We start from the raw sequence: 13474 nt of genomic DNA on the forward strand, positions 1-13474 counted from the left end.
TAGACATTTTATCTAATTCTTAGTTGAAGTGGGTAAATGATTACATGTTCACTAAAGCTGACATATACTCAAAGACTTGTATTATCAACCTGACTGGTGAGCTTTCTTTATACAGATGACTGAACTTAAGTGTTGAATATCACAGTAACTTGTGAAAACCATAAATATACACATATATATGTACATTATATATATATATAATATAATTTGTCAAGGCCAGGATATGCACTTAGGTATAATATTTTCTATCACTCTACCACCATCTTCCAGTTAAAATCTGCAAAGTAAATGAACATTAAAATACTAAACCATTTGAAGGCTGATTCATTTAGTGCTGGTAGCAGAAACATCCTTCTGATATATTTGAAGTCAGAACTTATTAGCAGTAATGAATCATCAGTATATTGGTGCACACCAGTATTCTTGTGAGGGAAATCCCTTGGACAGAGGAGCCTGTTGTGCTCAGTCCATGGGATCATAAGACTCAGACATGTCTTAGTGACTAAGAACCACCACTACCATAGTCAATATATATGCTTCTTTGTATTTTAACTTTTAAGACCAAATAGAAAATCTAACACCTTAGGGCTTACCTGATGCTTCAGAAAGGTAATAAGGGGCTGAGCTAGTGTCCCTTGAGAAAGTGTCAAGCAAAGCCTACCGGAGTTTGTGTATGTGTGTGTGTATGTGGCCAAACATGCATCATTATGCCCAGTCATCCCTGAGCACTTCTGGGCACATAGCCCATGCCTATCAAAATTTTTTCTAGGTTAAGCATTGTGAGAGGAAAGGTTCAAAGTAAACATTTCTCCATAGGCATCAAAAACATTGAGTGAAAGAGCTATAAACTCACATTATGTGACTGTTAATATATGTATTTTCTAGGGGTATAATAAATCTAGTATAGTACTTTACAAGCATCTATAAACCCATCATATTGGTTTAACCTTACTAAGCAGACATGGAAAAGAATTACACATGGAAAGAGTAATCTGCTGAGTTGTTTTTGCAAAGTGCATTTTTGTACAGTTAAAAAAAAAAATCAACCAATGTTTTGGCTGTGATAGTCAAACATAAAGATAACTTACAAATTGAGTAAAAACTTTGGCACATTTTGAATCAAATCCTATGTAGACTTAATTATTAATTTTTATAGTTATTTAACAAGTATTGCATTTTAAAGGTCAGTTTTCATTACAATCCCAAAGAAGGGTGATGCCAAAGATTATTCAAACTACCGCACAGTTGCGCTCATTTAACATGCTAAGGTAATGCTCAAAAATCTGCAAGTGAGACCTCAAGAACATATGGACTGAGAACTACAGATGTACAAGCTGAATTTAGAAATGGCAGAGGAATCAGAGGTCAAATTGCCAACATCCACTGGATCATAGGAAAAGCAAGAGGATTCAAAAATAAAAGATCTACTTCTGCTTCATTGATTATGTGAAAGTCTTTGACTAAGTGAATCACAACAAATTGCAGAAAATTTTGAAAGAGAATTTTTTCTGAGAAATATTCCTAAGAAATCTGTATGCAGGTCAAGGAACAACAGCTAGAACTGGACATGAAACTATGGACTGGTTCCAAATTGGGAAAGGAGTACGTCAAGCCTGTATACTGTTACCCTGCTTATTTAACTTCAATACAGAGTACAACATGCAAAATGCTTGGCTGGATGAAGCACAAGCTGGAATCAAGATTGCTGGGAGAAATATCAATAACCTCAGATATGCAGGTGATTCCACCCTTATGGGAGAAAGTGAAGAACTAAAGAGTCTCTTGATGAAAGTGAGAGAGGAGAGTGTAAAAGCTGGCTTCAAACTCAGCATTCAAATAAATAAGATCATGGCATTTGGTCCCATCACTTCATGCAAGTAGATTGGGAAACAATGGAAACAGTGACAGACTTTATTTTCTTGGGCTCCAAAATCACTGCAGATGGTGACTGCAGCCATGAAATTAAAAGACACTTGATCACTGGAAGAAAAGTTATGACAAACCTAGACACCATATTAAAAAGCAGACACAGTAAAGGTCTGTCTAGTCAAAGCTATGGCTTTTCCACTAGTCATGTATGGATGTGAGAGGTGGACCATAAAGAAGGCTGAGCACCAAAGAACTGATGTTTTCGAACTGTGGTGTTAGAGAAGACTCTTAAGTCCCACTGGAAAGCAAGGAGATCTAACCAGTCAATCCTAAAGAAAATGAGTCCTGAATATTCGTTGGAAGGGCTGATGCTGAAGTTCCAATACTTTGGCCACCTAATGTGAAGACTGGACTCACTGGAGAAGACCCTAATGCTGGAAAATTTTGAAGTCAGGAAGAGAAGGGGGCAACAGAGGGTGCGATGGCCTCATTGACTCAATGGACACAAGTTTGAAAAAACTCTGGGAGATAGTGAAGGTCAGGGAAGCTTGGCGTGCTGCAGTCCATGGGGTTGCAAAGAGTCAGACACGACTGAGTGACTGAACAGCAAAGTAATAAGAGCATATTTCTCAATGTTTACAAATATGAGACCCAGAAATACCTGCTATCATACACGATACATGAGCTTTTGTGAGATAAAAATGTTAGGGTAAGAGAATAAACTGAAGAAAGGAATATTTCAGAATCAGAAAAGAACGCTACCAGCATAGAAACTTATTTTCCTTTTGTTTTCCTTAACTGGACAAAAAGGAAGAGGGTTAGAAGCAAAAGTAGTGGAGTGAAAATTGACTCTTCCTAAATAATAAAGGGGACTTCCTTTGTGGTACAGTGGTAAAGATTGTGCCAGAAAATGCAGGAGACCCAAGACGTGGGTTTGATCCCTGGGTCGGGAAGATTTCCTGGAACAGGAAACGACAACCCACTCCAGTATTGTTGCCTGGAAAATTCAATGGACAGAGGAGCCTGGAGGGTGGGCTAAGTCCATAGGGTTGCAAAGAGTCAGACATGACTCAAGTGACTAAGCACACAAACACAAAAATAATAAAGAGCTTATCAGGAAAAACTACAGTAATGGTTATAATTTTACGAACAGAAAATAATTTTGTTTCAATTAGTGATCCTATAATAAACATTTATTGCCTGCCAATAAAAGGTAATGGGGCTTCTCTTGTGGCTCAGTGGTAAAGAATCTGCCTGCAATGCAGGAGATGCGGGTTCAATTCCTTGGTTGGGAAGATCCCCTGGAGAAGGAAATGGCAACCTCTTCCAGTATTCGTGGCTGGGAAATCCCGTGGACAGAGGAGCCTGGTAGGCTACAGTCCACAGAGTCGCAGAGGTGGACATAACTTAGTGACTCAAAAACAATGAAAGGTAATATGACTGTACTTAAGTTATACATTCATTAATTAAATAATTTTACTTGATAACAGCTAAGGAATGCTTTCCTTATTCAACCGTTCATATCGTGTAAGTACCAAGAATATCAATAAGTTTCACAGATAAATTTCACAAATAAAATAGGAACTAGGCATTTTTCCATTATTAGGGTAAAATACCACATTAATAGAATCAGAAATGGTTCTTACACAGGGTTATAACTGAAACCACTGTTTCTGAGAATACATTGTTCATGGTTTTACTTTTTCCACTTTTCTCTGGAAAAAGATAACTTTCTTTTGGCTATAGCATCCATGTATCCTTACGAGTCTTTAAATAGTTGTAGGGAACCAGTAATTATATCATGGATTAATTTTAAGAAATCTTGTGGAATACTCAAGGTACCATTTTCACATTTAAATGAAACACTGAGCCCTTAGTTTGACCCTGTGAGATTCTGAGTTAGAAAAGATTAATAGAAAATGGTGAAAATAAAAACATCTCACTTACAGAAGATCCAAGCAGCTTTCTTGTAGGCAGGAGATATTCAGTGGAAAAAAAAGGGGGTAATTTCTACAGAGACCCAGAAGGAAAAGATAAATTCACATTCAGTATTGCATATTTATTGTAGATAATGAATGCTCTATTTAAAAAACAATGTCATCAGATATAAAGGTGATAAATATAATTTATTTTTCAAAATAGAAGAGAACAATCTGTTCTGGACTGATTAAATAAAAGACTATTTAAAAAGAAAGCTAGATATGAAATCTTGCAGGCCAATGTTTCATTGTGGCTTTCCTTCCATTAGAGTCTGCAATGCTATTCCACAGGAAAGGAAAAAAATTTACTAAATGAGATAGTAAGTGTAAAGCGCTTATAGCATGCAAAATATAATAAGTTTGGAATAGATGGTAGATCTTATTATGAAAGTCTGTTCAGCAAGTATTCTGACAGCAGACTCCATAATTTTAAATTCTAAAAAATCATGATGTATGTTATTTATAATGTTTTATCAATTTTTTTCTTTCTACCATTTAATTAAATATCTGTTCTAAGGGTAAAGTAATGGTTATAGAAATATTTGTGTTTTAATTAATGAATTTTAAACAACTTCAGGACTTTTCCACCTTTAGAGAGTCCTATCCTCCATCTATCTATCCATCTGTCCATTCATCCGTCTATCTATCCATCTGTCCATTCATCCGTCTATCTATCCATCATCCCACCATCTGCCCATTTCTCTCTTCATCATCATCTATCCATCTATCCATCCATCCATCCTTCCATCAACAATTTAGTTTTATGTTTGTCTCATACATTCCAAGTAAAAATATAATTGCTAATATACAGGAAAGAGAGACACTCAGTTTTACCAAGTATCTTGGAGTCAATTTCCATATAATAATACCTGACTATTCTTTGGAAGGACTGATGCTGAAGCTGAAGCACCAATACTTTGGTCACCTGATGCAAAGAACTGACTCATTGGAAAAGACCCTGATGCTGGCAAAGATTGAAGACAGGAGGAGAAGGGGACAGCAGAGGACGAGATGGTTCGATGGCAATACTGACTCAATGGACAAACGTTTGAGCAAGCTCCGGGAGTTGGTGATGGACAGGTAAGCCTGATGTGCTGCAGTCCATGGGATCATAAAGAGTCAGACATGACAGAGCGACTGAACTGAATACCTCCTTTCACAAACTGGTAAAAATAATTATGCTAGGAACAAATGCTTTCCCCTCATTAGTGATACAACTAGGAGGGGAGAATGTACTGTTTTTATAGGATGTGATAGTATTTCTGATTTCATTATTCCCCAGAAGGACAAGAAACAGAGAAGAGAAATCTTGACTGAGCTATTTATTGTTCGATGAATTTCTGGAACCAGAGGAGACCATCACTGAGCAATTGAGCTATGAACCAAAAACAGAAACGGTGTTGAATGTCTCAGAAGCACTGAGACACTGAACAGCCCTCAGTTACTAAAAAAATCTAAAAACATATGTGTGTAGTAAGGGCTCGCTCATTATTCATTACTGCCTATAGTCTTATGAATATATATTAAGCCAATCTTAATGTGTTACATCAGTTACAAAATATTTTTCTTACTTTGTGATTCATCCCAAATTTCTAAGTAGAGAAATGAAGCTAAATCATAGGTTCTTTATTGCCAGTGGAGGTGGGGGTACACATTTGTCATTATCATTAAATCTCAGGGATTTCTGGACAGGGTTTAACAATGAAAAATTACTAAAAGTACCTCTCGGTAATGTTTAGAAGTATCACTTTCATCTTGAAACTAGAGAAGGTGAACCAAGGCCATGAGTATACATCCATAATGAAGCTATCGAAACAAAAGAGGGACGTAAATATAGCACTGTTAGTAGGATTACCTGTCCCTGTCCACATAAAGAGCTTTGTCACTATATGGCCACACAGTAAAAGCACACACTTTCTCTCTCCTCACATATGCACACAAGGAAAAGAAACACACTTGCATCTGATCAAAGTCACTATGTAGATCTTTTATCAGAAACACTTATATTTCTTTAAATTTTTTTTAATCAAAACTTGATAAACGTGGAAAACTATAATGTTAAGCTCTACACTTTTAGTCCAGAAATTAACCTCTACATATCAAATCTGAATAGAATGTGGCCACCTAGCTAATCCTAAATTAAGTCCTTTGTTTTTATTTGCTGCACAAAGCCCAGATTCTAATAAACACAGAATGTTATATAACCATGCTTCAAAGGCTCCTGTAAACTAAGCAACTCACAGCCACATCTCTGCCTTCAGTGATCACACTTCAGTGAATCATCCAAGTGACCTTATTTGCTCATAAGAAACTCTGTGTACAGGTTGCAAATGTCAGTGTCTGAATTTACATTTTAAAAAGTACATCTTGCAGCAGTTTAATGAAAATATTGCAAAGATCTTGAGTCAGATCCAACTATTTACTCATCTGTTCCCTTAGTTTTAAATATTTTTGGCCTGGATTCACACAGTCTTCACAAGCCACACTTGATGATTATTCCTCTAAACATTGCAGTATTTTAACAGTTTGAAAAGCCATTTGGAAAGGGGGCTGCTATTACACTATTATTCCCACACCCACCTCAACAGCATGCTGACAAAAGATTTGAAAACATTTGATACTGGTGTTTATGCTCTTGGAGTGATAAGAATCTGTATCTACCAAGACACCTACTTTATAAATGATCTATGAGGGCTTAACACTTACGTGAATATTTCACAGTAAACTTAATTGACGTGATGCACCAGAAGAGTCTCACTTTGAACAAAGAAATACAGCACATTTATATTCTCCTCCAGAATGAAGAGAAATCACAGTAATTGACCTGAGTCAATTATTTCATGTTTTATTCTTTAAAAATACTTTTTAGTTTGTTTTTTTTTTTCCTTTTGGATGATGATGACAGGGGTCATGGGGAAGAATTTCTTGGGAAAAATTTGTAGAAGGTGATGGTGAGGTACTGAGGGAAACTGATGAGAGAAAAGCTCATGCCATGAAATTGTGTATGATTCCCTCATGGTGCCTGTTTTCCCAGAACTATAACAAAATCACTGAACATTACAGAAATAAATCACCATTGCTAATGTCACTGTTGCTGCCATCACCAGCTACATGTATGCACCCATGAATGGACAGAAAGAGGTGCCATGATCTCCTAGGAAGAACATGGGTTTCATAACACACTGCTTGACCTTCACCAGCCGTGTGCTGGACGGAAGTTAGATAGTTACATAAAGCCCTCATTTCCTGATCGGCCACATGAATCTAACACAACCTACCTTACAGGGCACCTAAAAATGTTAAACTAGATTTTTTTTTTTTAAACGGCTAGCAAACAGAAGGACCTCAGAAGAGATCCCCTACATCCACACTTCCCCCTACATCCCTCAAAATGAGGCATCACCATTTGTGTTATGCAAAATGGATTAGAGAGAGCAGTCTGTCCTTAGGGGTTCAGCAGTCTTCCTTTTGATTCAGCATTGATTTGATAATGGTCTGAGTGAAGAAATGTGACCATAGAAATAAAATACTGATTCTGATATTATAAAGGAAAGTACGTTTCTTTCTACCCAGCTAAGCAATGTAAAATCACAAACAGATATACTACATCATACAGCATTCTGTCTTCCTGAGCATGTAACTCTGCACGTATGTCCTTAGCCAGCACACTGGGTCTCAGTTCTGTTTTACTCACGTTACTATTCACTGAATGAACAAACACTGGTGATTATTACACTGAAGATTAACGGAGAGAAAGGCAAATGGGAGACAGTGCACCGCGAAGTGTTTTTACTGTTGCATTTTTTGTTTGTTTGTTTGTTTTCTAGAATATTCCTGCAGATTCCTTTTGCAGAAACAACACTGTCCTTTAGTAGTCACCATGAAGACTGGGTTTGAAACCTTAGTAATCCAAAGCAGACACCCCTTCAACCTTCCAAATTTATCATCTTCTTTTGAAGTGACAGCTGAAAGTACTCTTAAAGTGTTGCTTCTATTCTGCCTGGCATTGCCCCCAAAATAGCTCCCCTTACAACGGTTTCTTGGAAAGACAGTCAGCTCAAATTCTACTCAAATATGAGTGAAAGTTGATGTCTTGCTATTTGATATACAGGATACACAGGTTCAAAACATGGAACTATTCAAGAATTCAGGCATGCAACCGACTGCAGGTTTATATTTCATAGTGGCAGAGGAAGTTCCAATGACTTCTTTAGGAACTTTAAATGTGTCCTGGTACCAAATCCTGCTTTCCTGGGAATTAAAAATTTGATGAATTTCTTGACTTGATTAATACATCCAATCTTGCCTCTGCGGATCCTTCACAGAGGAAATCTGTATTCAATTCACTGGTTTGGTAGTTGGAAATACCAGCGGCATAGAATACTTTGGTAAAGTCAGAAACTACAGTATAGAAATACCAGTATTTTTGTACTTCCTATTCCAGAAATGATTCTATAATGGTGAACTACAATGCTGTTTAAAGGTATAAGAATAAAGTCAGAAAGATGAAAGACCGAAAAGAAATGAGACTTGTACAATGCTAAGGATAATAAAAAGGACTGTGTAAGCTAAGCAAGGAAGAACAAGAAGCTGAAAAAAGAGATCTATCTACTGCTTAGGGAAGGTAGTACAATCATATCACTAATATTCTAGTAGTCTTTTATATTGTCTATTGACAAGTGAGAGGCAAAAATCATGCTCAATATTAAATTTGGGATTTTAATTAAATTAGCTGAATAAATAAAGAGTAAGGGAGATATGTCATAATACAAGTACACAGAAAAGAAAACTAAAATTTTTTATATGAATGTGAATACGAGTGAAAAATGTGATGGTTGCCAGAAAAGCTGGTGTGACTTTAACTCCACTAACAAGAGAGAGCAGTCTCAAGACAAAAGGAGGTAATGGGGCACTCCATGTCATACTTGCCAGACTGTTATCTGGAATATTCTGCTGTTTGTTCTGGAAGCACAATGAAGAGGAAAGTGAACAACACTGGGTACATTTTGATAAGAGAGGCTGATGCTAACAGGTCTGGAAAGCATCACAAGAATCTATTAAAGAAACCAGAGGTATTTTTGGTCTGGAAGAGGGAAGACCAAGGAGAGGTGGTATTGTGAGGAACAACTTAAATGCCTTTTTGATTTGAATAGCTGTCATGTAGAACAGGCATTGGCCCCAGAGTCCAGATATAATACACTGACATTTAAGGCTACATTAAAAAAACAAAAAAATAAACCTTGAATTGTTCACCTTGTAAAATAGTGAGAGTCAAAGGACTGGAAAGTGTCCTAATGACAACTACGATTTGCAGAGGAATATATAGATGGGATTTCTGCACTGAACTGGGTCATCAGAGTACAAACCATCACAAAATCCAGAAGATTTTATAATTTCAAGCTCAGATTTAAGGCTGACAGTATTAACATGTGGCTAATTAGAAAGTATGGTTTCAGGTACGTTGGAAATGCTCTCCTGCTCTCTTTCCCTCCAAAAAAAAAATACTCATTATTGAAAAAAAAATTCTATTAGATATCTAGTTCATTAGGTCCAGCATACTTTTGAGTATTCAAGGAGACTGGTTATTAAAATGCAAATGTCCTCAGAGGAGGTAATAACAAATGGGAATTAGTTACAGCTTGTTGACAGAAAGGGAGGAATGAGAAAGGCAGCAAGACTAAGTAAGGCCCAAGTGGACACAGATCTGTAGGAGACAAAATCCTTGTAATAAAAGAAGCAACAACATTTTCAAGGTTCTCGTAGAGGTGCAACAGATGACTAAGACTGCAACTATGACTTCTATGAAGATATGGCCCAATTTTCCAAGATGTGTATATCACTACAACATGTAATGTGTGCATTTTCTGTGGTCACTAATATGAAGCATTCAGTGTTTATTAAAATGGAAAGCTTCTGTATAAAAGGTGCTTTTAGACATTTAAACAAATTGCTAAGTTTTGAAAGATTTAATCAGTGGCAAGATGTACTAAAGCCAAACTAGACTTTCACGTACAGTGTAACTTTGTATCACAAAATGAAATTAACTTTTGGGTGAGTTTTGTTTAATAAAATATACTATATTATTATATATATTTCATTTAATAATATTTGTTAAATCACACAGACTTCAAACAGGAGTTCAGTGTAGCTTAAGCCAAGTTTTTCTCCTAAACAACATCATTGAAATTCCATTATTTCCATTTGTTAGTGATCCTAATGAAACTCCAAAAAAAAAAACCACCCTAAACTAGTTAAAAGGGAATTAAAATCTTCTAATATGTGATCACAGTCTATCTTTCAGTTTAATCTTCAAGTACTTTTTGGGTCAACATTCTCCCAATTAATCTATTGTACTGTCTATTATCTAAGAACAGGCTATGATTTCCAACAGCAGGAATGGCCTTCCTATATTTTTTCTACCATAATTTCATCCATTTCTCAAGATCCAGGCTTTAAGGTCTTTTCTTAATCAATTGGTCTATAAATCATCTCTGTATCTCTCTCTCTGTGATATAGGCTTAAAAAATCTCATTAGTCAATCAACTACTCAATCTCTGTTTCTCTTTCCACCCCCACCCTCACATTTACTTTTCTTTTACTTCCCCTCTGTGTTCCATGGAACACTCCTGCCCCAACCCCTGTATTGCATTGTGCCTTACATCTTAGCTTGGGTTTACGAATCTCTTCTCTTCCACTTAGGGTCAAGGGCTGTGCTTAACTACCAAACACTGCAGTCGATCCCAAGTGTCCTGTAAATGCACTTTGGTTTAATAATAATCAAAATTACAGTTTGATTATAGGCCGTCATTAGATACAGCAGGATTTAGTCTAGGGGTTCATACTTGAGCAGTGTGTCGCTGAGAAGGCTTATGTCTGAGTTGCTACATGTCTAGCAGCTGTTTGTATTTCTTCAAGGAGATGGTGAGAACAGTCACCTCCTGAATAGTACAGCCCTTCTTCAGGGCAGACAACCCCATGACACTGATTTCCATGATCTGGGCAGTCTCTCTGTTAACTGGGGCATATTTCGTCGCAGCAATAGCCTTCCCTCCTACATGCTCTGATGTCCTAGGGGACGGGGTGATGGGGGAGGAGCAGAGAGAAGACAGGGAACATCTTTCACCACTTGCAGCGTCCCTGTGGCAGATGCCACAGGCTACTCACCGGACATCATGGCCTTTTCCTCCTTACGGCCAGGGAAACATTCTGTCTGGACGACTACTTCCCCAAGGAGGTCGCTTCCTGGAGACTCAGGGGGTAATTCCTAATTAAGCTACTCATGAGGAAAGCATTCTCCTCCCTAGACACTTCTCTGGGGATAAGTGACTGAATTCTGGTCAATGGAATACAAAGGAAATTTGCTAAAGTGACTTAGTTCCTGAAAACCACACAATCTATTTGCCTTTTGTTGTGTCTAAAGGTCACATTTGGAACCAAGGCTGTTGTCTTGCGACTCTCAGGTGACACGCTTTGGACGCTGCTGGCACCCTGAGAGTTGGAAGTGGGAAGGCCAGTGGACCAGGGAACCTGATGATACAGTCACAGTGCTGGGGTCACCTGACCTCAGGGCTTCCATTGTCTGGCAAAATGCACTTTTCCTTATTGCCTGAGCCAGTTGAATAGGGGGGTATCTCTTACTGTAGCTAGAGACAGCCTGGCTCGTAAGAGATCATGCCGACATCAGGCATCCGCCTCAGGTGGCAGACACTAATCACTATCGGGGCTTCGGGGGAAGAACACACTCTTTCTACGGCCTGTTTACAAATCTGTGCTGGTTTGTTATTACTACATCCTGAATCTGTTGCTTTTTTCCATGGATTGGGTAAGTCCTAAACTCTTTCAAACACATGCATGTTTCATTTTGTAACAAGGATCACACTTCAAATGATTAATATTTGTCTTCTTCAGTAGTTTAGAAGCTCGATGAAGGCCGTGACTATATCTGCCAGGAAAATTCCTGTATTTCCAGCACCTCACACAGGGCTGACATGCAGGTGTTCAATAAATAGGTGCTCATAAAACATCTGTGAAATGAATGAATGGATGAGTAAATGAATCTAGACAGTATCTAAACATTCTCCCTGATATTTCCTTTGCTTACACCTCTCATGCCCCGATTCCTTATCACTTCAGACCCCCCAAAAAAGTGAGCTATGTCTTGTATTTTAGAAGACAGGAAAAAGAAAAGAAAAGGAGGCTATCTTTACAACTACCACCTACTCACGCACTCCATGGAGAGGGGAAAGGAGATGACTCTCAGAGGCAACTTATAAAATATTTTCATAAAAAGAAAACAACAATCACCTCCTATACTACACATTGGATTAAAATATTACTTAAGAGAAGGTTCATAATCATAGTTTTTAGAGGCAGAATGGAGTTCAGGATTACTTTAGTGTAACTGAACTGAGCTAAGATACATTAACTATTTCAGGTCCCTCAGTTTTCAGATGAAGAAACCGAGAGCTATTGTCACCAAGATAAGCATTAGTCTTTCTTATACCCTATGATGTAATAAAAATTGAATGACAGTCATGTTCACTGGCAACAAAAAAGGATATTTTCCTGGCAATGTTGTTCCAACTCGGTAATCAGTATAGCTCTTGTTAGGATGAAAGTTGAAGACAAAAAGAAGACTAGCTCTCTCAAAAGCAATGATCTTATTGTCTTCATGCTTTTCACTCACATGGGCCTGCAAGAATTAACACATAGAATATATACAAATAATAGCCAGATGCTGCTATAAGTAAATTATTCACAAAAAGTTGGTTTTTTTTGTCTTTATTAACAGCCTTGTTATTAAGCCAAAAATGAAAGTGCTAGAATGTTATATTTTTTGAACATATTGAAATTTTATCATATCAAAATTTTGCCCCATCGAGGCCAACAGCAGTTTCAAAAATTGCTTAAAGAGTATACAGATTTCACCAAACACTTGCAAACCTCAAACAAAGCACAGACAGAGGATTAGGTTTTAAGTAAAACCATAGTACCCGTGCTATACAGAAAGCACTTATGTGTGTCTGTGTGTCTGTGTGTGTAAGTATATTAGATCTACTTATAAGTGAATTTTCTTTAAGACTTTTGTTTTAGTCTCTATACTAGTAAGTGAAGGCACATAAAATTATTTTTCAAAATATACTGTAACACTGTTATTATATCCAGATTTCTGAAGTTGCATTTTTCTTAAAACCTTTATAATATTGCATGGTTTTGTCAGATTCAAAAGCAATCAAACGGCCTTGACAATCTACATTTTTTTTTTTTTTTTTTTGTCTAATGAAAGAGAGTTTCAAAGTTTCAAAAGCAATTACAACATCTACAAGCTCTCTTATTTTCTACATCACATTTTACAGTAGGCTTTTGCTTTTTCAACCCTACCCTCTTCCAGCCCCAGCTCTGAGAGGACTTATTTCCATGCGTGTCAGCAGCACCACTCTTGGTAATTTAGAAATGTGAGCTAAGGCTCTAGAGTAAACAGCATGCCTTTTGGTATTCAACATTGTTCCTATTGAAAAGGAGCATCATTTTGCTCTCTCTTCTGGAAACAGCACTACTAATAAATGCGATTAGGGCATTCGTGTCATGTAGCCAATCTTCCTGAATGTATAAGTACCTTTGTTCAA

General features: G+C 37.2%; 1 protein-coding gene across 2 annotated transcripts in view; it reads right to left on the minus strand.

The window, feature by feature from the left end:
* GBE1 (1,4-alpha-glucan branching enzyme 1) overlaps window positions 1-13474 on the minus strand; it is a 289682-nt gene that overhangs the window by 18691 nt on the left and 257517 nt on the right. The window contains exon 14 of one of the 2 annotated variants that reach the window (XM_061134226.1): window positions 12410-12540. The exons of the other annotated variant lie outside the window; for it this stretch is intronic. Coding sequence (XP_060990209.1) covers window positions 12410-12540 — 131 coding nt within the window. The remainder of the gene's footprint in view (window positions 1-12409; window positions 12541-13474) is intronic. 2 annotated transcript variants of the gene reach the window in all.

Source organism: Dama dama, chromosome 31, assembly GCF_033118175.1.
Source record: "Dama dama isolate Ldn47 chromosome 31, ASM3311817v1, whole genome shotgun sequence".
Lineage (NCBI taxonomy): Eukaryota > Metazoa > Chordata > Mammalia > Artiodactyla > Cervidae > Dama > Dama dama.